The sequence below is a fragment of the Labrus mixtus genome, chromosome 11 (genome assembly GCF_963584025.1).
Source record: "Labrus mixtus chromosome 11, fLabMix1.1, whole genome shotgun sequence".
Lineage (NCBI taxonomy): Eukaryota > Metazoa > Chordata > Actinopteri > Labriformes > Labridae > Labrus > Labrus mixtus.
Window position 1 is genome coordinate 2,874,250 of NC_083622.1, and position 20,925 is coordinate 2,895,174.

Genomic DNA, 20,925 nt, shown 5'->3' on the forward strand with positions numbered 1-20,925 from the left:
GTTAGTCAGATACAGACATGAAACTCTGGATTTCTACTTAATGAAGGCTGTCAGCGTTGTTTACCCGCGTGCTTCTGCATGAAGTGTACCGTGCCGAAGCTCACCTCTCCGAAGTGTGCCAAAGCCAAGGAAGTGTACCGTGTCTGAGCACGATACGGAGCGGTCACACTGGTCAAACGAACTGGACTTTAGGGTTGAAGCGTGCTTGGGCACGGTACAGATGGCCAGTGTGACCATGCCCTTAAAGTGGGGATCTATGCTTACAGTGATGTATATTTAAGGGCGTGGCCTCGTTGAGTGACAGGTGGGAGCTGCTAGCTGTCTGCTTGGTGTCACTTCAGCTAATTCAGTCACTGAACATCACCTCAGGGACGCCGTGTTTGTTGAGTTGAAGCCTTTTGGAGCTTTTTTTGCATACTTACTTTTCATTTACTTTATATGTTAGCATTAATCAACATGTTTTCCCTCACTGATCTCCAGCTCCACCCTCATTTCCAAATATGGTCATCTCTACTATAACAAAGGTGGCTAGCAACAATGAAAGGGGGCATGTATGAATATGTCTGTATGATGGCGTGTGCGCTTGTCGTTGTGTGAAAGGTGATTTGACTGCTGGTAGTGTGGTGGAATCAGGGGTTGAGAATGCTGAACCGATGATGTCTTTCTGGCCAGGTAACCACATTGGCAGTCCCCAATAGGGGGGAGCCTGTCAGCTGCAGGGTCCAGCCAGCTGTATGTGTGCACATGCTGGTGGGGAGTCACCAGACCCCCTATGAAAACTTTAACTCAACAGCAAAAACCCAAAACTCAAGGCTTCAAAAAGGCAGTTAATGGAATATTTTAACAATAATATAGAGGACATGCTTCGCCTAATGTTGCAGTGTTGTATCTGCTGGAGACCAGTCGAGTCAAACTCTAATATGCAGTGAAAAAAACAACACTTGGTCATAGTTAAGAAAAATGACTCCTGAGTGCCTCGAATATTATCTCTTCTGTTTTTTGTTTCCACCAATAAGTCAGACAACACCTACCATGTCCGGGTCATTCCATCGTCCAGGTCCAGCAGCCGGCTGCAGGTCGTCCTGGTTATCAGAGAACCACTGGATAATGTCCTGCACGCTGTCCCACGAGTCCTCGATGTCATCGTAGTTCCTCCACAGGTGACAGATTTCCCCCAGCAGAGAGTAGTTCACCTGGAACAGCAAAACATACACTCAGTCACAACAATGCTTCACTGTGTAACAATTGTGTTTTCGCACTTCTTTGCTTCAAATTGGTCAAACGTAATTGAGGAAGTGTAAACGCAGACTGCAGACTCTCACATTAGGCGGGAGTCCTCCCAGGTAAGCAGGCCAGCTGCAGGAGTAAACCATGGGTCTACCTGTAGCATTCAGAGCTGCAGACATCATGGGGTAACCTAAAGCGGATCAGAGAACATCCAGAGTCCATCTTCTAATAAAGAAAAGCTTCTTATTGAGCTTTTTTAAAAATAAATCAGAGTGAGTGGGATGTTCTCACCGAACATCTGCTCCACAGGGTTGGAGTAACAGCCGTCGAACTTCAGGTAGTCGACCCCCCAGCTGGCAAAGGTCTGAGCGTCGATCCGGATCTTATGCAGAGGTGTTCCCGGGAATCCCATGCAGGTGTGCGAGCCCATGTCGGCATAGATCCCCAGCTTCAGCCCGCGGTCATGGACGTACCTCGCCAGTTTGGCAATGCCTCCGGGGAACCTGAAAAGAAAGAGAGAGACAGGGATGAGTGGAGATGATCCTGACGTGGGAATTTCTCACATTTTTCAATCAGGTTTACTGTGCTGACAGAACAGAACAGATGTGAGTGTGAATGTGTGACGTGCACCTCCTCAAAAATGTAACTACACATCGAAACAACGCAACTGCAAGCCCTATGATTTGTCCGCAGATAGGGGGGGGGGGGGGGTCGGTAGCTTACACCCAGTTCCCTAAGATCCTTCAGACTGTGCTAGTGCTGCCTCAGATATATCAAACAGACGTACACACACACACACAGACCTGGACGGGTCAGACTGCAGCCTCCCCTCCTCGTCCCTCCGCTTCGACATCCAGCAGTCGTCGATGATCAGGTACTCGTATCCCAGCTCCCTCCATCCGTCCTCAGACAGACGGTCGGCCATGTCTCTGAATAGCGCCTCACTGTGGACACACGAGAGGAAGACACTGTTCAGAACCTACAGTCCCATAGAGGCTCTAGTTTCTGAAGTAACTGAAGGACTCACTGGACACTCTTATTGATCATATTCCCCGTCGCTTATTGGGAAATTTTGACTGATGATTCAGATGTATTAGCATATTTTAAATGTTACATTTTAAATGCACTGACTTCTTCTAAGTACAGTAAGAACTCTATGTTTCCTTTTCCTGTTGAAGTTACCGTGAGGCACAGAATAACACCTGGAAACACCTGGTTCAGATCACACATGCACAAATCTTTTCTGCAGAAGATGTGTTGGCTTGTTGGTTGATAATAAAACTATTTTACATTTAAAAGAAGAACAAACTAATACAACCTCTTCTAGCTGCATGACAAATCGAAACAGTTCTTTTTGATGTGTTTAATTTCACCTCTAGATGGCACCACAGCAGCATAGAAAACCTGTGATGGCATGAGCCCGACTCATTTTCACTCCTTATGGAAATCCTCCAAACATCAACCAGACTGATGTTCATCTAACATGAAGTCTGTTAGTATCTAAATGTCTCTGTGTTACTAATTATCTTCTCCTCATTTCATTTTAACCTGCTCTGACAGCAGAGTAGACTTGCTGCCCCCTTGTTTTAAACCTCTGGTCCTCGTCTGTTATTGTAATGTAGCCTGGTGAAGTCTGACTCTCCTCAGGGCGTCCTGAGCAGATATACTCTGTGTCAGTCTGGAAGGCTAACAGGTGGACTTTGGTCTGTTTCTAATCTTGTTGGAGATTAAACTTTCATTGTGAGACGCTAAAAAGTAAAAACCTGATGCAGTTCTGCGGGTCGTGTCTGCAGTCTGTGTCACAGCGGAATCGCTCCCACGCCATCCAGCCCATCGGAGGAGTCCTCGCCAGCCCATTATCCAGACCGTAGGACACGGAGACCAGGAGCAGGAGGAAGAGCCCCGACACTGCTGAGGACCCCATCACTGACAGGAGACATAGAAGACACACTTTATATTATAAGAACATCTATTTCTAGATACAAAATGAGACTCAGAATTATCCTGATTTTGTTATATTGTCTACATACTGTATGTTCTGTTTTGCTCTTTTTTATGTTTTCAATGTTTGTATGTAATTTTCAATTGAGTCAATTTTATTTGTGATAGTAAATATTCTTACTTTTTACTGTATTTTATTTGAACTTTGTTTAATCTCTTAAGGTGAGGTTTTGAGATAAGCCATCACCTCGACATGTGTTTTATTTGTTTTATTTTTCTGTTTGACTCTTCTTTCAAAAAATGTGCAAATGAACTAAAATAAATTAAACTAAACTAAGCAGACTGCACAATATCACACGCAGACATGCACATGTGCACACACACACACAAACACACACTCACCTGTAAGTCCCTGCAAATCTTTTTGATTCTGTAACAGGTCAAATACTGTGAAAGTTTTTGTTCTGCCTGTTGTGTGAGCTGCAGCCTCTTCCTCGGATGTTCTCCTTGTTCTCTCTTCTGTGTGCTCTCACACGCTCACAGAGACATGTTTAATATCTTCTTCCTCAATCCTCAGCTCAACTTATCTTCCTGGTTAGGTGAAGTCACGTGACTGCTCTGTGTCACATGACTAAACAGGAAACAGGTTGAAGAAGCAGAGAAGTGAAAGAGGTGTGTTGTAGACTGTGTGTGTTTTGAACAGCTTGATGTGTGTTCAGTGTGTGTTCATGTTTTACAGTCTGATTTCTAACAGAGTGATGATAATAGAGCTGATTAATAACCATAAAAACATGTTAGAGCTTTAAACACATGGGCCTAAGTAATAAGTCTGAACTCAGAAAAATCTTGGCTTAGTGATTACACTTCTATGGTAAAATTGACATAAATAAATAATAAATAATATACAATAATGTTCTATTCAGATCAGAATATTGAGGATTTATGAAAGTCCGACTTTTATTTTGAAGGGTTAACATTTTCATCATAATCAATATGAATATAAAGAACATTTCTGGGCACACATACTACACACACTTTATTGATTATCTCAGTGTCTCTTTTTATCTTTCCAATGGAGAACTTTATGTGTCTTTTTTTAAAGCTGGTGGGCGGGGCTTATTTATATAGAGATTTAATGAAGTCATACACGTCTGTGAACCAATTCAGCAAATTTTCAATTATTGGCTGAAAGTAGACGTCCTCTGGACCTGCAGACCACGTCTTCAAGGATAACGTCTGACTGTGATGTGTTCACTGTCATCATGTTCTTAAAGTCCTTCAAGCTTTTACTGAACTTTTACTAAAAACGGTAAATCAGCGTTTTCATTTGATGCCATGGAACGTCCTCCAGCAAACTCTCAGGATCAATGTTCTTCCCTCTCTTCCACAGTTTAGGAATTTGATTTCTAGCCATTTTGTTTAAAATTGTAACAGTTTTTAATTGAACTCAGTGGTTTTTTGTCACTGATTCACCTCAGTGTCCTTTTGAGAATAAATAAATGTTTGAAATAAAAATAAATGTGAAGTCCATGTGGAGATGAGGAGACCCCAGGAAGAGTATAGCAGCTAGCTGCTGTTTAGCACAGAAGCTAATGATCTTTATAAATAAACAAAGTCAGTAGACCTCATGCCTGTAAACAAGATCTACCATAAAGTCTAATGAATACCCCCATGTGAAGCCAAAAGATTTAGAGCTCCCCCTGCTGACTGGCTGCAGTGTCAATCATAAACCCCACCTCCTCTTTGATAACAGATTGGACATGAAGCCGATGCAAAAGTGCAAAAAAACTCTCCAAAATGCCCCATATCAAACTTCCCAGCAGAAAATGAACATGTTTACAGCCTGGTTCAAAACATGATTTTAGTCTGAATAGGTCATGTGTTTATTGGCAGACAGTGTATGTGGAGGAATTTCTTTTAATGAATCACACTTTATTATTTATTAAGGTTATGTATAATAAGGAGAGTGACTCATCTGACTGAGAGAAGGCGCATTGCAGCTCTTCACCAGGAGGTTTAAGACCCTCCTCAAAGCCACCTCTTTACTATAGGATCCTGTTGTTGGGATCAAAACACCCCTTCAGGAACCAATGGGTGACATCACTGAGCCTGTGTCCATGTTTTATACAGTTTATGTTTTTGACTAAGAGCGCCGAGAGCTCAGCGACAAAAAAAAGCTAATGCTGAGAGAAACACTAATCTGTTGTTTTCGTATTTAATAAAGGCGCCAGGGCAAAAAAAAAACCCCATCATGACAAATATTATTTCTACATGATTCAGGTAAGATTTTCATCATTCAACTGTTTTACACATTAAAGGCTTAATATGCGATTTTTCACACTTAAATATAACAGAAATGAAGTATCTCCTCTGAAAATAACTCTGTGAGTCATGACTGTCTACAATGGGTGTAACACCCGAGTCCCACTGTCTGTGATGTTTTCAGAGTTTTCAGAGTCCTATCTTCACTTTGTTTACATCGCTCGGACGCCCGGCTGACTCCTCCCCTCGTGTATAAAAGTTGTTTAATTGAGGGACTAGAGAAAAGAAGAATAACATACTGTACTCACTGCTTAACTGTGTTTCTAGATCACGGTCATTTCAGGTAAATTTACATGCAGTGTGAAGATACGAGCATAATAAAGATCGCTAGCATTAGCATGCTAACACAACAATGCAGCGCGAGTTGTTTTGGTTTCATGCTGGTGCTCAAGGGCGACATCTGCTGGATCCAAAAAAATTCCATATAAAGCCTTTAATGTTAAATGTTCTTTTGTTCATTTAGTCAGAAGTCAGCTGAGATCAGATTTCATCGGAGCGAATACATGAAACTGAAACAGAATAAAAACAAAAGTTTATTATTGACATCATATTTCCAGAGTCCTGCAGTCCCATGAGGTACACTTTAAGGATGTGTACATGTTTCAACACGTTTAGTTCACATGGTTTTGTTAGAACGGGTTTGTCATGGCGAACACGTACGCTGCAGGAACCTGAAGTCCGATGTTGACAATGTGCCACCTTCCGACCCCCAGAGCCCCTAGAATCAATCCTGCGATGGTTCCCAGAGTCCCCAACCACGAGGACCACCCCCCTGCCATGGCCGCTGCCGCCCCCACGGACACCCCCGCTGCCCCGACCACCCCGAGCAGCGCCCCCGCCCTCCCTCCCTCTCCCAGCACCGTGCCCAAAACCTCCACCCCGACCAGTAACCCCCCGGCGACAGAGGCCGCCCCCACTATGACCCTCACCTCCCCTAATCTCCGCCTCACCAGAGCCCCGCCCACTGTGGCCCCCAGGCTCAGCTGACACAGCCGGGAGACGAAGACGGCGGCGTTCAAAGCCTCCACGGAGGTCTGCTGGTTAATCCGAGCGCTGACGTTCTCCCTGGACTGCTCCTGCCCCGCCGCTCGCATCTTCATCGCCGCGGAAACCACGACCTGACCGGCGTGCAGCGTGAGCATGGCGATGACGAAGGTGGCAATCATGCCCATGCAGCCGACCAGCATCCAGAACTTAAAGTCCGAGGACTTCATGAGCAGGTAGGCGATGACGGCGACCAGAGCCAGGAGCACTATGAACACCGACTGATGCCCCCCGTACCCGAACAACCCAAACGCTGATGTGACCACGGCGATCACAGTCATCGGGATCCCCGAGAACGCCATGAAGTCCACGTGTTTGACCACCACGGTGTTGATCCAGTCCTGGATGGTCCTCTGCTCCATCTCTGCCTCCTCGTTCTCCCTCCTCTTCCTCTCTCTCTCCTCTCGTCGTTGATGCTCCGCCTCCCACTTTGACTTCAGCTCCTCGCCCGCGTCCTCACCGCCCTTCTCGAGGGTCAGGATCCTCTGCTCCATGAGCTCGGCCTCTCTCTGTCTCTGCTGGGCTTCCGAGATCTCGTCCTGCTCCCTGTCTCCGGCCCAGACCGTGGACCCGAGTGTGCAGCAGCGACCCTCCACCCACAGCTTCTTGAACACCAGGTACTGGAGGGGTTTGAGCACGGTGAACACGCTCAGCGCACACAGCAGGCCCACCATGCCAAATGTCCTCACGATCCACTCGATAGTGGCGCCCAGTGTGGCACCACTCAGAGTGGCGCCGAGGGCCCCGGCAAGTCCCGCAGACACCCAGAGACCGGCAGAGTCCGCGTGGGAGGGCAGGCAGCTCCTGGAGGCTACAAACAGCAGAGCTACGATAGCAGCCAGGATCACACCCGCCACCGCCGAGGTCATCGCAGCGCTCAGAGCCGTAGCTCCCAACAGGGTCCCCAGACCCAGGGGCCCCACAGTGCTCACCTCCTCCATGACAGGCTTCAGGGGCCCGGCTGCAGTCAGCTCAGACAGGACTCTGTCCACGGGGATCTCTGTGGCCCCGAGTATGCAGCCTCCCACTGCTCCCAGCGCAAAACCCAAGACGGCCTCCACCGACGATCTGCCGCCGGCTGAAACAAGAAACAGAGCTGTGAACGTCTGAAGACGAGGCAGAAAGTCGTCGGACTTCCTTTAAAAACTGAATTGAGAAACTTCTGTTTTTTTATTTTGAATTTTAAAACACAACAATCAAAAAAATGGAACAACGGGTGATTTTCTTTTTCTAGGTCAAAAACGGTTAAACCAAAGTTTTAATGTGGTCATAGCGCTCAAGGACTAAAGACACACTTCAATCCATTTGTCACTTCTGCCATGTTGATAACATCACACATGAATGAGTCTTTTTATTCTCTGATTTTGAGTTATTTTCTTGTTTTTTTTTTTTTTTTTTCTCTGTTTTTGACCATTAGAAGAAAATAACCACTTGTTTTTCATTTTTCAACACCTGATTAATAAACAAAAAATCCAACGACCGAAAGATGCACCGGCCCTGAATCCACACCAAAGTGTTTGTAATTCTAAAGTCACAGAACTTCAAACCCAGCGTCAACACTTCAGCGGAGTCCCAAACACTCGGGCTTTAGGAGAGTCTGACAAATGATGGAAAGGAGGGGGACTATAGGTGGAAGCATTTTTTATTTAAAATCTATTTATGGAAGAAACATTTTTTTAACAAAGTAGGAAAGAAAGAGTTTTCAGACCAATTTTGGGAGTTACAGCAGTGAGCAGTTGTGTCTACCTCCATAGCTGACCCGGCCTATCTCAATTTTTGGTAATAAAAATCCAGAAATGACCCAATGATGAACGCCCTGGACTTCTATTTTAGTTGCTGTTGTATCGAAACAGGTAGCATACGGTTTGATTCTTACTAGAATAGTAATGAAGCTTAAAATCTCAATTAATCGCATTATATCTTGTCCCTTTAAGTGCAACGTGAATAAGCCTCCTTACTTTATTTCAAAATAAAAGCAGGGTTAAAGAAGTACAAAAAAGCAGTAGAAGAATTCAAAATAAAAGCTGAACAAATTGTATTCTTAAAAGCAAAATAATGGAGTTTCAGAATAATCACAATAAACGATTTAAATGTAGCGACAACTACAATTAAAAATTGTAATCATTTGACGGACCTACTTAAAACATACTGTATATAACAACAGGCTTCTCTGACCTGATTGTAAAACCATGAGCAGCACATGTGAAAGTCTTGACTTGGATGTTCAGAATCAGAATCAGAAATACTTTATTAATCCCAGGGGGAAATTTGTTCGCTTGAGTTTCTCATAACACCAAAAATCAGCAGGAAGTACAGATAAGTTCACAATATAAAATAAAATAGAAATAGTAATAACAATATAATAAGCATAAGTACCAAGTGAAAGCAATAATAAAGATAAGTAATAAGCTATGTTCAAGCGTTTCTTTCTTTGATTTTGACCACTGAAGCTTTGCAACAATTAGTCAGACAGCAGCTGATTGGTTCTTAGATTTAATAAAGAAACATGTGACCATCAAATACTTACAATTTATTTAGCTTCATAATGAATTACATTACTCGTGTAATTATTACTGTGTGTGTGTGTGTGTGTGTGTGTGTGTGTGTGTGTGTGTGTGTGTGTGTGTGTGTGCGTGTGTGTGTGTGTGTGTGTTCATAGCACGAGGTGAACAGACCAGTCCATCAGGTCGAACCCTTTTCTGTGATTCATATCTCTTCTCACTCTTAACCTCTAACTGACTCTCTTTCAGACAGACAGACAAAGTTAGGTTTTAAATCACTTACATGCTTTATCCGATTAAACTGACATGTTGACTTGATCATGTAGAATCACACAGACATTAGAAATCACACACACACACACATATGCACACACACACTGCTGACTGTGTTTGAATCAGATCAGTTGACATTAACATGAAATAAAGAAACAAAAAGTTTTTACCCAGTTTAGTTGGTTTCATGATGATCTGATGAATCCTCCTCCGTGCGACCTGCTCCCTGAAGGACTCTGTGAGTGTGTGGGTCTCTCACGTGTGTGCGTGTGTTTATCCAGTAGCAGGGTCAGGACACACATACCTGACACACACACACATATACACACACACACACACACACACCTGACTGGTTTGTATCCTGCTGCAGGTGATCTGTTCTAATCTGGATCTGGATCTGTGCTCCTCATGAGAGGCAGCATTCCTTTTGAAACTGTAATCATGCTCCTCCTCCTCCTCCTCCTCCTCCTCCTGCTGCTCCTCTTCACCTTCATCATCATCTTCCTTATTCTCCTCCCCCTTCTCATCCCAAGCTCCTCCTACTTATCATCTCTATCGTCTTCTTCCTCATTTTCATCCAACTTCTCCACCTCCTCCTTTTTCATCTTCATACTTCTCCTCCCCATCTTAATCTTCACCCTCAACCTCCTCTTCATCATCTTCATATTGATCCTCTGTCCCCTCGTCCTCCTTCACTTCATGACACTCATCTTCATCCTCCTACTCCTCGTCATTATCTCCCCCATCTGTCTGTCTGTCATTCTCTCAGCAGGAGACACCGACTCGTTTATCTTTTCCTGTCACTGAAATGAAGTTTGTTCAGTTTAAAAGTTCATGAACTTCACACTCACCTGAGAAGCATTCAGTTACCCCCCCCCCCCCACACCTCCACACACACACACACACACACACACACACACACACATGCACACACACACACACACATGCACACATGCACACCTGAACAACCCTCTACACTTTTCATTTATTCTCTAACAGCATCACTTGTATTAATTGGGATGATATGTTTCTCTTTACGTTTGAACACAGATCATAGAACAGTTCTTAATATCTGGGGCTGTTAGAGGGGATTTTTGTGTTCATTGATCATTGTTTACTGAGGCCGAGGACCTAGAAACATGAAGCACATCCCTTATATGTAATGCAAACTCAGTAACAGACCTGTTCAACGAATTACGGCTGTAAAACTTGACAGAAGAAGATGTTTTTTCTTATCTTGCGAGCACAGGTTGTAGATTAATCTGTTAAAAAATTTAAACTTTTTACTTTTTCTCTATGTTTAAGATAACACCTGATTTTTAAAAATCGTTTTACGGGTTTTATTCATCTGCAGTCTGAGCCTTTAAGCCTTTTCCAGGAGGTTTCCACAATTTGAGTCCTCTTATTGTAGAAGTAGGAACCTTCGTCGTGTGTAATTTGTACTCGACGGATCTATTTGAGTGAGACTCCACGATGGCAGCTCTTGTGAAAACACATGTGCAGATATCTGGTGAGTTTTATTTAAATTAATTCACTTATGTATACCTGTACATAACGACATTAACTTATTAACTTATTATAAATAAACGTTATTTATCCAGCTAGCTGCTGTATGCTAACGCTGTTCTTTATTATGCTACATGGCTAACGTTAGCATACACTGTTCCTGTTAGCTTCTGCTTTATTATAAAACTGAAGCTCGACAGTTTAATGTTTAAAGTGAATAAATACAGTATCATATGGTTAAATAAGAAACACGCGATACCAGTCACATAAAAATAAAATGTATTTAAATAACATTGAGGCTAACGTGGCTAATGTGTTTGTTTAGTCCTGTTAGCATGAGAGCAGCACATGTTTACAACACGAAGTTTAAAAATATGTTTTTAATATTTTATATGCAGTTATGTTGTTGTTTTGATCACAGAGGGAGACAGGCAGAGCCCTATAAATAACACAATATAACAGCTTTTGACAATATACATATGGAGGACGAGATCTGACAGAAGTATAAATAAATAAATAAATGTAGAAATAAATAAATGTATAAATAAATGTGGAAATAAATAAATATGGAAATAAATAAATGTAGAAATAAATAAATTAATGTGGAAATAAATAAATGTATAAATAAATGTGGAAATAAATAAATATGGAAATAAATAAATGTGGAAATGAATAAATGTATAAATAAATGTGGAAATAAATAAATGTATAAATAAATGTGGAAATAAATAAATATGGAAATAAATAAATGTAGAAATGTGGAAATAAATAAATGTAGAAATAAATAAATAAATGTGGAAATAAATAAATATGGAAATAAATAAATGTAGAAATAAATAAATGTGGAAATAAATAAATGTAGAAATAAATTTAAAACATTTAATTATTTATGTCCCATTTATTTACCAGTTTTTATTTATCTATTCACGCATTTAATTATTTATTTATTCATTATTTTATTTATTTATTCATTATTTTATTTTATTATTTATACATTTATTTATTTATTTATACTTCAGTCAGATCTCGTCCTCCATAATATAAGCCTATCATTACTATTTTAACACACATCCTTTGTATTGCAATTGTTGTCAGCTCAGCTTATATTCTATTTCTGTGTGTTAATTCAGATTTATGCTTTTTTTCTCTGATTTAGCAGATGACGCAGAGCCTCAGGTCGAGGACGACAGTGAATCTGGAGTAGAGGAGGACAGAGACGGAGATGAGAGTAGTGATGGAGAAGAAGAGGGGGACGAAGACGGAGCCGATGACGAGGACGAAGAGGGAGCCGATGAGGAGGAGGATGATGGTGAAGAGGCAGATGCCGAAGACGGAGCGGAGGAAGAGAAGGCTGAAGATGGAGGAGACGGTAACGCGAACGCCGGCTGGGCGGACGCGATGGCAAAGATCCTGGGGAAGAAGACGGAGAGTGAGAGCATCATCCTGATAAAGAACAAAGCGCTGGAGAAGATGAAGGAGAGAGAAAGACAGGAGCAGCTGGAGAGACAGAAACAGGTTCCCTGATTTACAATCATCCTAATCTGTGACACGTACTAATATTTCACTGTGAATGCAAAGAGTTAATCTCCCAACACTTGTAGTTCGAGTCGATGTCTAGCTTTGTTAAAAACAGTGTTAATACAATAATGCAATGTGTTTATGTGCGTTCATGTGCGTGTGTCCTCAGGTGGATAAGAAGCGAACGTGGGAAATGATGAGCAGAGTGAAACCTGACGTGGTGAAGGACAGAGAGACGGAGAGAGCTCTGCAGAGAGTGGCCACCAGGTGAGTTAACGTTCCTCTACCTCGAGGTGTAACATCACGGATGAACACACAGCGGACTGACCTCCGTCTCTGCTTCAGGGGGGTGGTGCAGCTGTTCAACGCCGTGAGGAAGCATCAGAAGACCGTGGACGAGAAGGTGAAGGAGGTTGGAGGATCGGAGAGGAAGAAGGCGAAGCTCTTGTCGTCAGTTTCAAAGAAAGATTTCATCGACGTCCTGAGGGGGAGCGAGGGAAGCCAAACACCCAAAGTGAGTTTAGTCTGTCTGAAGCTACAGACAGATCAGTGGGTGGGAACTCACTCCCAGAATCTAAACTTAACGTCCGCCATATTGCTTGGAAGATTAAGGAGATTTTATAAGGTCTTGTGCTCGAATCGGATGTTCGTGGCTATCTCTACGAGCCGCAATATAGCGACGAGCAGTTGAGGCTCGAGCTGGAGCAGAGCATTCTGGGAGTGGTTGCCAAAAAGACACTTTCTGCCTTTTCTCGGTCAAGAAGGCACCAACTTCAAAATATATTTCACATTTCTACATATATGACCCAATGTCAATACAGATTCATGTTTCAGCCGGTGAAGTATCTCTTTAAGTAAAAACAGAGACCAGTGTTTAAAACGCCTGAATCCTCCTTTAAAGTTTAAATTTCAACAGATGTTGCTTCTCCGCCACACAGTTGTTTATGTTGTATTTACACTGAGCCGCCACATGGTGTCACTGTAATGTTGTTACAGGCGTAATGAGCAGACTGAGTAACATACTTGTGTGTGTGTGTGTGTGTGTGTGTGTGTGTGTGTGTGTGTGTGTGTGTGTGTGTGTGTGTGTGTGTGTGTGTGTGTGTGTGTGTGTGTGTGTGTGTGTGTGTGTGTGTGTGTGTGTGTGTGTGTGTGTGTGTGTGTGTGTGTGTGTGTTTCTCAGACTCCTGCCCCTGTCGAGGATGAGAAGCCGTCGTGGAGCGTGCTCAGAGACGACTTCATGATGGGAGCCTCCATGAAGGACTGGGACAAACTCAGTGATGAAGAGGCGGGGTCAGCAGGGGGGGCCAAGCAGAGTGACTCAGACTGAGAACTCCTCACACACAGCGAAGGGGCCGTGATGCCTTCAGGGACAGTGTGGACAAAAGACACCTGCAGAGTTCAGAGACAGGAGCCTACGATGGTGTGAGACAGGTGTTGAAGAACAGCTGATCAGTTTGTCACGCACAGCGCAGAAGAAGAACATGAGGAGTTTATGAGAAAAAAACATTTAATAGAATCTGATGTTCTGATATTTTTTAATGTAAATAATGTGCAGAGAGTCAGAGGTTTGGAAAGATGGATAAAGAAGTGCCTGACCCTGAACGTGGAGGTCCTCGGAGGATCTTTGATTATTTGCTGAGGTCTGTGATGGAGTCTGTAAATATGAATGTTTTGTAATAAACCGCTGATTCATGTATCTGAGTGTGTCTCCTGTCCTGTTAACACCTTTCATTTACATCCCTCCTGGAGGATCAGATCACACCCTTAACGATTGGTGTATACGCACCCCGATGCATCCTGAGGATGGATTCAGTACATTTAAATGCACTGATAAGTCGAGCTACAGTCCAAGTTTGATTGGGTCATTTAATTGGACTGCTCTTGTTCTAGCATGTTGGGGGGGAGTATGTATGTCTGAATCTGCTACAGTAGGTTACGATTTCCCGCCTTTTAGCTATTTTCTTTAGGACCTGGTCGGCCTATTTGAGCTACTTTGATGAACAGAGTGGAAGTGAAAAGTGTTAGGGAGTGGGTTGAGAAGATCGCTGGAGACAGCTGTTGGAAAAAAGAAGCTTTTGCAAAAACACAACACAAGCCATGTGCAAAAACCTTCAATTCCTTGAGTGCCCAGGCTGGCTGCAGAAGTTCTGCAAGTCACATAAAATGGAATGTTAATTGGACTTGGGCTTATATAGTTGTTCTCTTGTCTTCTGACTACTCAAAGTGCTTTTACACTGCATGTCACACCTACACATATCATCCATCAGAAGTAACTAATCCCATTCATACACCTCCACCAAAGCAGCGGGAGCAATTTGGGGTTAAGTGTCTTGCCCAAGGACACATCGGACATGTTGCCCAGCTGGGGATCAAACCCTCGACCTTCCATTTGAGAGGCAATGACTCTACCAACTGTGCTACAGCCACCCTTCAAAATTGCCCGCTTTCAGAGCAGAAAAGAAATCCCTCAGATCCACGTCCTGTTCACTTGCCTGAAAGTTAGTTTGAGACAGCATTTCTGATATGGCGACTTCAAAAGTATACACTTCAGAAGCAATGACTGACGTCACTGAGGCTACGTCCATGTTTATATACATGGTCTGTGGTTGATACTGGGTGTAAACAGCATCATACAGTATGCTAGTATACTGTACACTGGTGGTTTGTTGTATTGATGCTCCATTCACCTGGGGGCTTTAGTTGAGCAAGTTACAACTTGTCGATGAATCATCACATTTAAAAAAAAAAAAAAAAGAAGAGCGGCAGGGTGTGTCCCTCTGTACGACCTGCAGCAGTTTACATGCAAACACACACACTCAGCTTTGTGTCTGTGTGTGGAGCAGAAGGTAAACCTACATTAATAATTCATCACACTGACCACAAACTGTCAATAAATCACAGCAATCATTCCCGAAGGCTGAGCTGCTGCCTTCATGTCTGCACAGAGAGACCACCTCGGACTTTGTATGTGAGGGGACTCAAACAGTGTTTTTGTGAGCTTATGCAAACAAACAAAAAATGTGTGAGGTTAAACAGACACACTGATGTTTGAATTAGGGTGAGCCCCTCCCCTTAACAAACTGTGTGCATCCTTTAGAGTTGCACCAACATAGAATACACACAGGCCTACTTCTCCATAAACACTTCAGCGTTTTCATGACTTCTCTAAACCTACATTTTTTGCATCCTCTTTCACTTCTTCTCTGCCCTCAGCTCGTGTGCTCTTCTGGGTGTTGTGGCTTTTTCAGTAACCAGGAAGAACATGACACCATCAGTAGCACTGTGAAGAAATGTCATTTGTTAAATAGAAAGCACTTTTCCAAACCGTAGACTGTAATGGACGAAGCCTGAGTAACATCACTCATTGGTTATGCTCGAAGCGCTGTCTTAACCTAACTTTCAGTCAATTAAGCGACAGGCTAAGAGCTGGGATTGAGGCAGATTTTAAGCCTACTGACAGACAGCAACATCTACTGTAAAAACTGGCAATTCTGAAAGGGGTGTGTGTGCGACTTCCGGGAGCTTCTGCAAGCCCGCATCAAGCAAACACTCGATGAACTTCAGGACTTTGCACTTCTGTGTTGGCTTCATTTTTTAAATAACTGGAGGTCGCCACTTGTTCCAAACGAAGCCCATTCAGCAAATTTGGGAAAACGCGTCATGAAGAATAGATCTTAGGAGGCAAGACGCGATGTATACAGTCCAACACTAGAATGACAGTCTGCCTTTAATATCTATGTTGTGTGTAATTGGACGTATTTGCAGTATCAAACAACAAGTGGTAAAAAAAATAATGGCATGCAGAAAAGCAGGCTAAGATCAGCTCACTTCAACTTCTTGCTGAAAAAAAAGCTGAAGCTCACTCTTAACATTTCGGGAGATTTTAAGGAGTGTTGTGTATGTGTGAAAACATCAAAACAGAGGCATGCTTGGAGTGGTTAGCTTTAATTTATTCTTACATATCACACCAAACAAGGACACTTAATACATTATCATGGTTAAGTTTTTTGCATTTCATACACTTCGTACTCTCTTTGTACTCTCAGTATTCTTAAAAAATGGGATGCAGCCAGGACTCAACAGAACACAGTTTGGTTTTGGGCTATGATGAAGTGGTATATTCATAAAATGACGATATAGCAAATGTAACTTCACAAATTTGGTTTGTGCAACACTGTAACAAAGAACCTGAGATTTGCATTTTTGCTGTCGCCATCTTGGGGTTTTTTTTGTAACCAGAAGTGACCATATTTGGTGCACTTCAATGTTCGTTCTTAGAATGCTCTGAGGAGGGGGGTTAGGGTATCATTTATCAGTAGTTGCTATCTGGAACTACTTACAAAGTATGACGCTAAATCCACACACTGCTCATTTCAGGGACAGTTTGGATTATTTGAAGCGGGGTTGTATGAAGTGAGTATTAGCAGTAAGTCAAAAAATGACGATAAGGGGAGCAGTTGTTTATAACCTCGTTCAAAAAACAAATTTGGGGGTTCAGATCGGCCTAGCAGTTGGGTCGCGTCGCATGTATGGAGGCTGTAATCATGGGCGGTTCTAGGCAGGGGCCAACACTGATCTTGGCCCCCCCTGTGGCCACCCTTTCAAAAGGAAGAGCCCCCCTCAAAACACATACACAGAATTTGACTCAACAACCGGACTCACAATCTTTAAATTCTGTTACTGAAACAAATATAAAACTTGGTATTTAATGATGCACGCTAATATTTGGCATAATATTTATATATTTTTTAAAGCGATCATCTTTGTCTATTTTTCACCTTGGTTTAATTTTCCCCTCTGATAAAACAACTGGCCCCCGTTAGGCCCCCTCAGTAAAAGTGGTCTAGAACCGCCACTGGCTATAATCTTCCATGTGGGTGTCCGGGTCATTTCCTGCTCTCTCTCTCTCTCTCTCCCCAATTTCCGACTATATCTGTCCTATCCAACGGCCCCCTCAGAGCCATGTACAGCCTTGTTTCTGTGCCGGCACTCCGACTGGTTCCTCAATAAAAGGGCAGAGCTGACCGGCTCCTCTTGTGGCTAAAGCACTTACTATGGACAAGTAACTCGTACAACCTCACTTCAAAATATCTGAACTATCGCTTTAAGGCGACAGACACTTTAAGTTTCAAGTGTCCAGAAACACCGATGTCACTAAAATCCCTGATTTCTAGGAAATAATAAAGTCAACGCAGCTTCAGTCTGTTCAGGCAGAGCTGCAACCCTGATTGCCTTTCTGAAAGTAAATGTGCATACTCTGCAAATCTGAGGAAGACAACGTTTTCAAAGCAGCATTAGTAGAGTTATAGAAGGCCTCAGTCACATCCATGCACCATTAAGACTCAAAGTGTATATAAGGTATAGTGGTTAAGCCCTTCATTCTCTTGTGTGCTTACAGGAGGTTGTGTTATTGTTTTTTTGGCAGCGGTTACATTCTTTGGAGGACTGCAGTGAAAGGGCAGCGTTGTCACAGAGGAGAACTTTTCCTGAGTCAAACTTGCAACATGTCATAGATTTAAGAGTTAAACAGTGGTGAGTGTGTATCCTCACACTGATGCTCTGTTCACTGATTGTCCCTCCTTCATGACCTCACACAAAGACCACACGCTCCTCCTCCTCCCCCTCCTTCAGTGCATCTCTATCCCGTACTCCGAGTCCAGGACGGGTCTCTTCTCCGAGGGGAAGTCCCGGTCCGTCCTCTCCACGAAGTGCTGCAGCGTGCTGTAGCGCTGCTCGCTCCTGGAGAAGGTGTAGTGGGCGGAGATCTCCTCCCACGCCTTGTGGCTGGGGAAAGGAAACGCCTCGGGGGCCTTGTTCTCGAAGAAGCTCTGCAGGTTCCTCTCTGCCAGTTTGGTGGCGTAGTCCATGGCGTAGGTGTCGAAGCGCTCCTTCTCTTTCTCCACGTAGCGCTTCCAGAAGGTGAGCTGCAGGTAGCTGACTTTGGAGCGACAGTTCGTGTAGCAGGTTCCCAGGAGGGCGACGACTGCAGCGATGATGACTAAAGACCAGCCCAGGATCTGTGGAGAGACGGGGAAGGTAGAAACTGATGAGAGAATCTCATTAAGAAATATATACAATGATAGTGTAGATTCCTTTAGGCAAAGTGCTCTTTACATTCCTGGAAAATACACTGAAACTAGTAAAATGCACATCTCAACTTCACGCCAATATCCTGAAAAGATGCATGACACTGACTGATCATGTTCTGTCAAACAAATCATCCCTGACCTTCAATCCTGCAGTCATTCTCTCCACAGGTACAGTCCCATAAGATATGTGGTATAGCTGAAGGAGGCTTGTTACTTACTATTTATTTAATGCACATCATCATTTTTAAAGATTTATTTTTGGTGCTTTTTGTGCCTTTAATGGAGAGATAGGACAGTGGATAGAGTTGGAAATCAGGGAGAGACATGCGGGAAAGGAGCCACAGGTGGGATTTGAACCTGGGCCCGCCCGCTTGGAGGACTGCAACCTCCATACATGCACTAGTGTGCACTAACCACTGCACCCCCCTTTAATGCACATCCTAACCATTACCGAAAGTTTGACATATTGTTTCAGGTCAGTGTTTTCTAGCTGGTTCTCCTCAGTATGTTAATGACACAGCTCCAAGATCAGGATGAACATGATGTGAAAGAACCTTTTGTTTTGGTCTCGATAAAAATATGTTGTTTCTTTTTTTTTTAAATCAAATTACAAACATATCCATAAAAATGTTCTTCTAAAACTCAACGGATTGGAAAACCCGAGCATCAACTGTTATGACATCACGATGACATCATCAATTTTCTTTTTACTCCTCCTTGATAAATTAAATCCGAAAGGTGACCTCATATTTTCATGTTACAGTGAGTTATGTCCTGTAGCACCTGTTCTAAAAACAATAAAGCTCCTCCACTCAGATCTACAGGTGACAGCTGGATAAGCACACCTCGCTCTGATTGGTCAGCTCCTCAGGCCGTGCGTCTCACCTGTGATTGAGCTCTGAACATCAGCAGCAGCTCCATGCGCTCGTCGCTCGACAGCCTGGAGCGGTCGCAGGGCACCCGGGCCAGCTCCTCGCGACACTTCATGGTCTTGTTTTTGCAGAAGAGATCCACCACCAGGTTGTCGTCCAGCCCGCTCACCGCACACTCGTAGAAGGTCCCGTTGAGCAGGGCCACACACAGCCACATGATGGGCGCCACGCACGCCCCCGTGAAGATGCTCGTGAAGGCTCGGAGGCAGCCGAAGCAGTTCCCCCGGGGACACAGCTTCATGGGATTCAGGCAGCAGCCGGTGTAGAGCCTCCACAGTTTGGTGCTGAAGAACAGACCCAGGAGCAGCAGCACCGCCGCCGGGCCCAGCAGGAAGGTCAGCCCGTAGGCAAAGTTCTGGTCGTGGTTGCAGGGACACTGAAAGGAGACCAAAGTGAAAATCCGCTCCCCGCCTATCGTCAACAGAGCCATGAAGCTGTAGCCAATGGTGGCTTTCTGGTTCAAGAAGAACCTCAGGACAGTCTGGAAGTTATCCATGGTGTCAGGGGGGAGCTTCTGCACACGCTCCACCAGGAAAAACAAAAACAAAGAAAAGCACAAAAACAGGGAGAGAAAAGTTAGAAAGCTGAGTGTGTGTGAAGCTGGCGGTCGCTCCCCGTCTGCTGTTCCCTCACAGCTCAAGACCAAACACATCCAGCCCCTCCCTTTGGCTTTCTGTTCCTCTCCTCAGGCTCCTCCTTTAGTCTATCTGACGCTCCCTCCACACATCTGCTCCTTCTCCATGGAGGGAAACTCTCCACTACTGGTGGGAAAGACCGTAAAACTATGCAAGTTGTCTCCTCCCTTCCACAATATGATCCCTCTTCATGCTTCCCCTCTCCAGATCTAGCCTCGGGGAAGCTTTGTTAACCAAAAACCTGCTGATCGACTTTATGAGTCTGGGGCCGGGAATGCAGTCAGTCGGAAAACGACTTCATGCTGGTAAAAACAAACGTGCAAAAAAACACCTCGAAACAGGCGTCATGCGTCTGTTTTTTAATCACTGTCATGCAAACATTTTTTGAATCTTTAATGAGAAAACATGCAAACAGAAGAGACATTCGGTTAATTCAAAACATTCAGTAAATCATGCAGAAGCAGAACATTCAGACGGTTGAAGCGGTTTTCTGTAGAGAACATACCATTGTTACAGAGACAGAGACAGACAGTCAGCTGCAGCAGAAGGAGAGGAGTGAGGAAGTGATCACATCCTCATCGTGTTTTTTTTACTTTCCATTACAACGAGAGTGACGACTCACGCTCACACAAGCAGAAACGTCGTACAGAGAGGAGAGGGGAAACATACACCAAACACCCTCAAACAACATGTGCAGCATGTTTAAAGTCTCAGTTTCTTTGTCTGACTTTTTATTCTGACTGTGTTCACATCATTTAATGAACAAACTGATTTAAACACAGATGCTCTCATGTTGAAAGTATGCATGTATGTATGCAGGTGTGGTGCAACGGTGCACAGGAAGTGGTCAGGCTGTAGAGATTGCACTTCCTGGACAAGCACACACAGAAATGGTAAAAAAAAACAGATTTGGTACAAGTCAATCTCTGCCTTTAAA

At 43.7% G+C, this 20,925-nt stretch overlaps 4 protein-coding genes and 1 long non-coding RNA gene across 7 annotated transcripts in view; 1 reads left to right on the forward strand and 4 right to left on the reverse strand.

Moving 5' to 3' along the window:
- LOC132983311 (alpha-N-acetylgalactosaminidase-like) overlaps positions 1 to 3,787 on the reverse strand; it is a 6,648-nt gene extending 2,861 nt beyond the window's left edge. The window contains exons 1-6 of the mRNA XM_061049575.1: positions 3,571 to 3,787; positions 2,991 to 3,153; positions 2,031 to 2,171; positions 1,519 to 1,730; positions 1,323 to 1,417; positions 1,032 to 1,193 (exon numbers count right to left, since the gene is read on the reverse strand). Of these exons, the coding sequence (XP_060905558.1) occupies positions 1,032 to 1,193; positions 1,323 to 1,417; positions 1,519 to 1,730; positions 2,031 to 2,171; positions 2,991 to 3,151 (771 nt within the window). The 5' untranslated portion in view covers positions 3,152 to 3,153; positions 3,571 to 3,787. The remainder of the gene's footprint in view (positions 1 to 1,031; positions 1,194 to 1,322; positions 1,418 to 1,518; positions 1,731 to 2,030; positions 2,172 to 2,990; positions 3,154 to 3,570) is intronic.
- A 2,332-nt stretch (positions 3,788 to 6,119) lies between these two features.
- LOC132983157 (uncharacterized) lies at positions 6,120 to 9,714 on the reverse strand. Its single transcript, XM_061049389.1, has 2 exons — positions 9,479 to 9,714; positions 6,120 to 7,612 (listed from the first exon to the last, which is right to left on the reverse strand). The coding sequence occupies exons 1-2, from the start codon at positions 9,495 to 9,497 to the stop codon at positions 6,120 to 6,122; spliced, it is 1,512 nt and encodes a 503-aa protein (XP_060905372.1). The 5' UTR covers positions 9,498 to 9,714.
- A 978-nt stretch (positions 9,715 to 10,692) lies between these two features.
- rrp15 (ribosomal RNA processing 15 homolog) lies at positions 10,693 to 14,028 on the forward strand. 2 transcript variants are annotated; one of them, XM_061049576.1, is made up of 5 exons: positions 10,693 to 10,818; positions 11,971 to 12,329; positions 12,502 to 12,599; positions 12,678 to 12,846; positions 13,513 to 14,028. In XM_061049576.1, the coding sequence occupies exons 1-5, from the start codon at positions 10,782 to 10,784 to the stop codon at positions 13,657 to 13,659; spliced, it is 810 nt and encodes a 269-aa protein (XP_060905559.1). In that variant the 5' UTR covers positions 10,693 to 10,781; the 3' UTR covers positions 13,660 to 14,028. The 2 variants fall into 2 exon arrangements, with proteins under 2 accessions (XP_060905559.1, XP_060905560.1); XM_061049577.1 differs by having other exon boundaries at positions 10,735 to 10,818; positions 11,974 to 12,329.
- Positions 14,029 to 15,471: 1,443 nt separating this feature from the next.
- Positions 15,472 to 15,744, reverse strand: LOC132983110 (uncharacterized). The gene is made up of 2 exons (XR_009674783.1): positions 15,595 to 15,744; positions 15,472 to 15,540 (listed from the first exon to the last, which is right to left on the reverse strand). It is a non-coding gene; the product is annotated as an uncharacterized LOC132983110 (long non-coding RNA).
- Positions 15,745 to 16,261: 517 nt separating this feature from the next.
- Positions 16,262 to 20,586, reverse strand: LOC132983318 (calcium homeostasis modulator protein 5-like). Of its 2 annotated transcripts, XM_061049583.1 has the most exons (3): positions 20,494 to 20,586; positions 19,307 to 19,867; positions 16,262 to 18,349 (listed from the first exon to the last, which is right to left on the reverse strand). In XM_061049583.1, exons 1-3 carry the CDS (start codon positions 20,494 to 20,496, stop codon positions 17,960 to 17,962), a joined length of 954 nt encoding a protein of 317 aa, XP_060905566.1. In that variant the 5' UTR covers positions 20,497 to 20,586; the 3' UTR covers positions 16,262 to 17,959. The 2 variants fall into 2 exon arrangements, with proteins under 2 accessions (XP_060905566.1, XP_060905565.1); XM_061049582.1 differs by lacking the exon at positions 20,494 to 20,586 and having other exon boundaries at positions 19,307 to 20,487.
- Between the last annotated feature and the right edge of the window lie 339 nt (positions 20,587 to 20,925).

Bases quoted from the DNA above. Each gene is read 5' to 3' on its own strand.
- rrp15 (XM_061049576.1), top strand. From the start codon at position 10,782: ATGGCAGCTCTTGTGAAAACACATGTGCAGATATCTG. The intron at 12,600-12,677 runs GTGAGTTAACGT...TCTCTGCTTCAG, and splicing joins CTGCAGAGAGTGGCCACCAG to GGGGGTGGTGCAGCTGTTCA. The intron at 12,847-13,512 runs GTGAGTTTAGTC...TGTGTTTCTCAG, and splicing joins AGGGAAGCCAAACACCCAAA to ACTCCTGCCCCTGTCGAGGA.
- LOC132983318 (XM_061049582.1), bottom strand. From the start codon at position 20,005: ATGTGTTTGGTCTTGAGCTGTGAGGGAACAGCAGACGGGGAGCGACCG. The intron at 18,350-19,306 runs GTGAGACGCACG...GTCTCTCCACAG, and splicing joins TGTTCAGAGCTCAATCACAG to ATCCTGGGCTGGTCTTTAGT.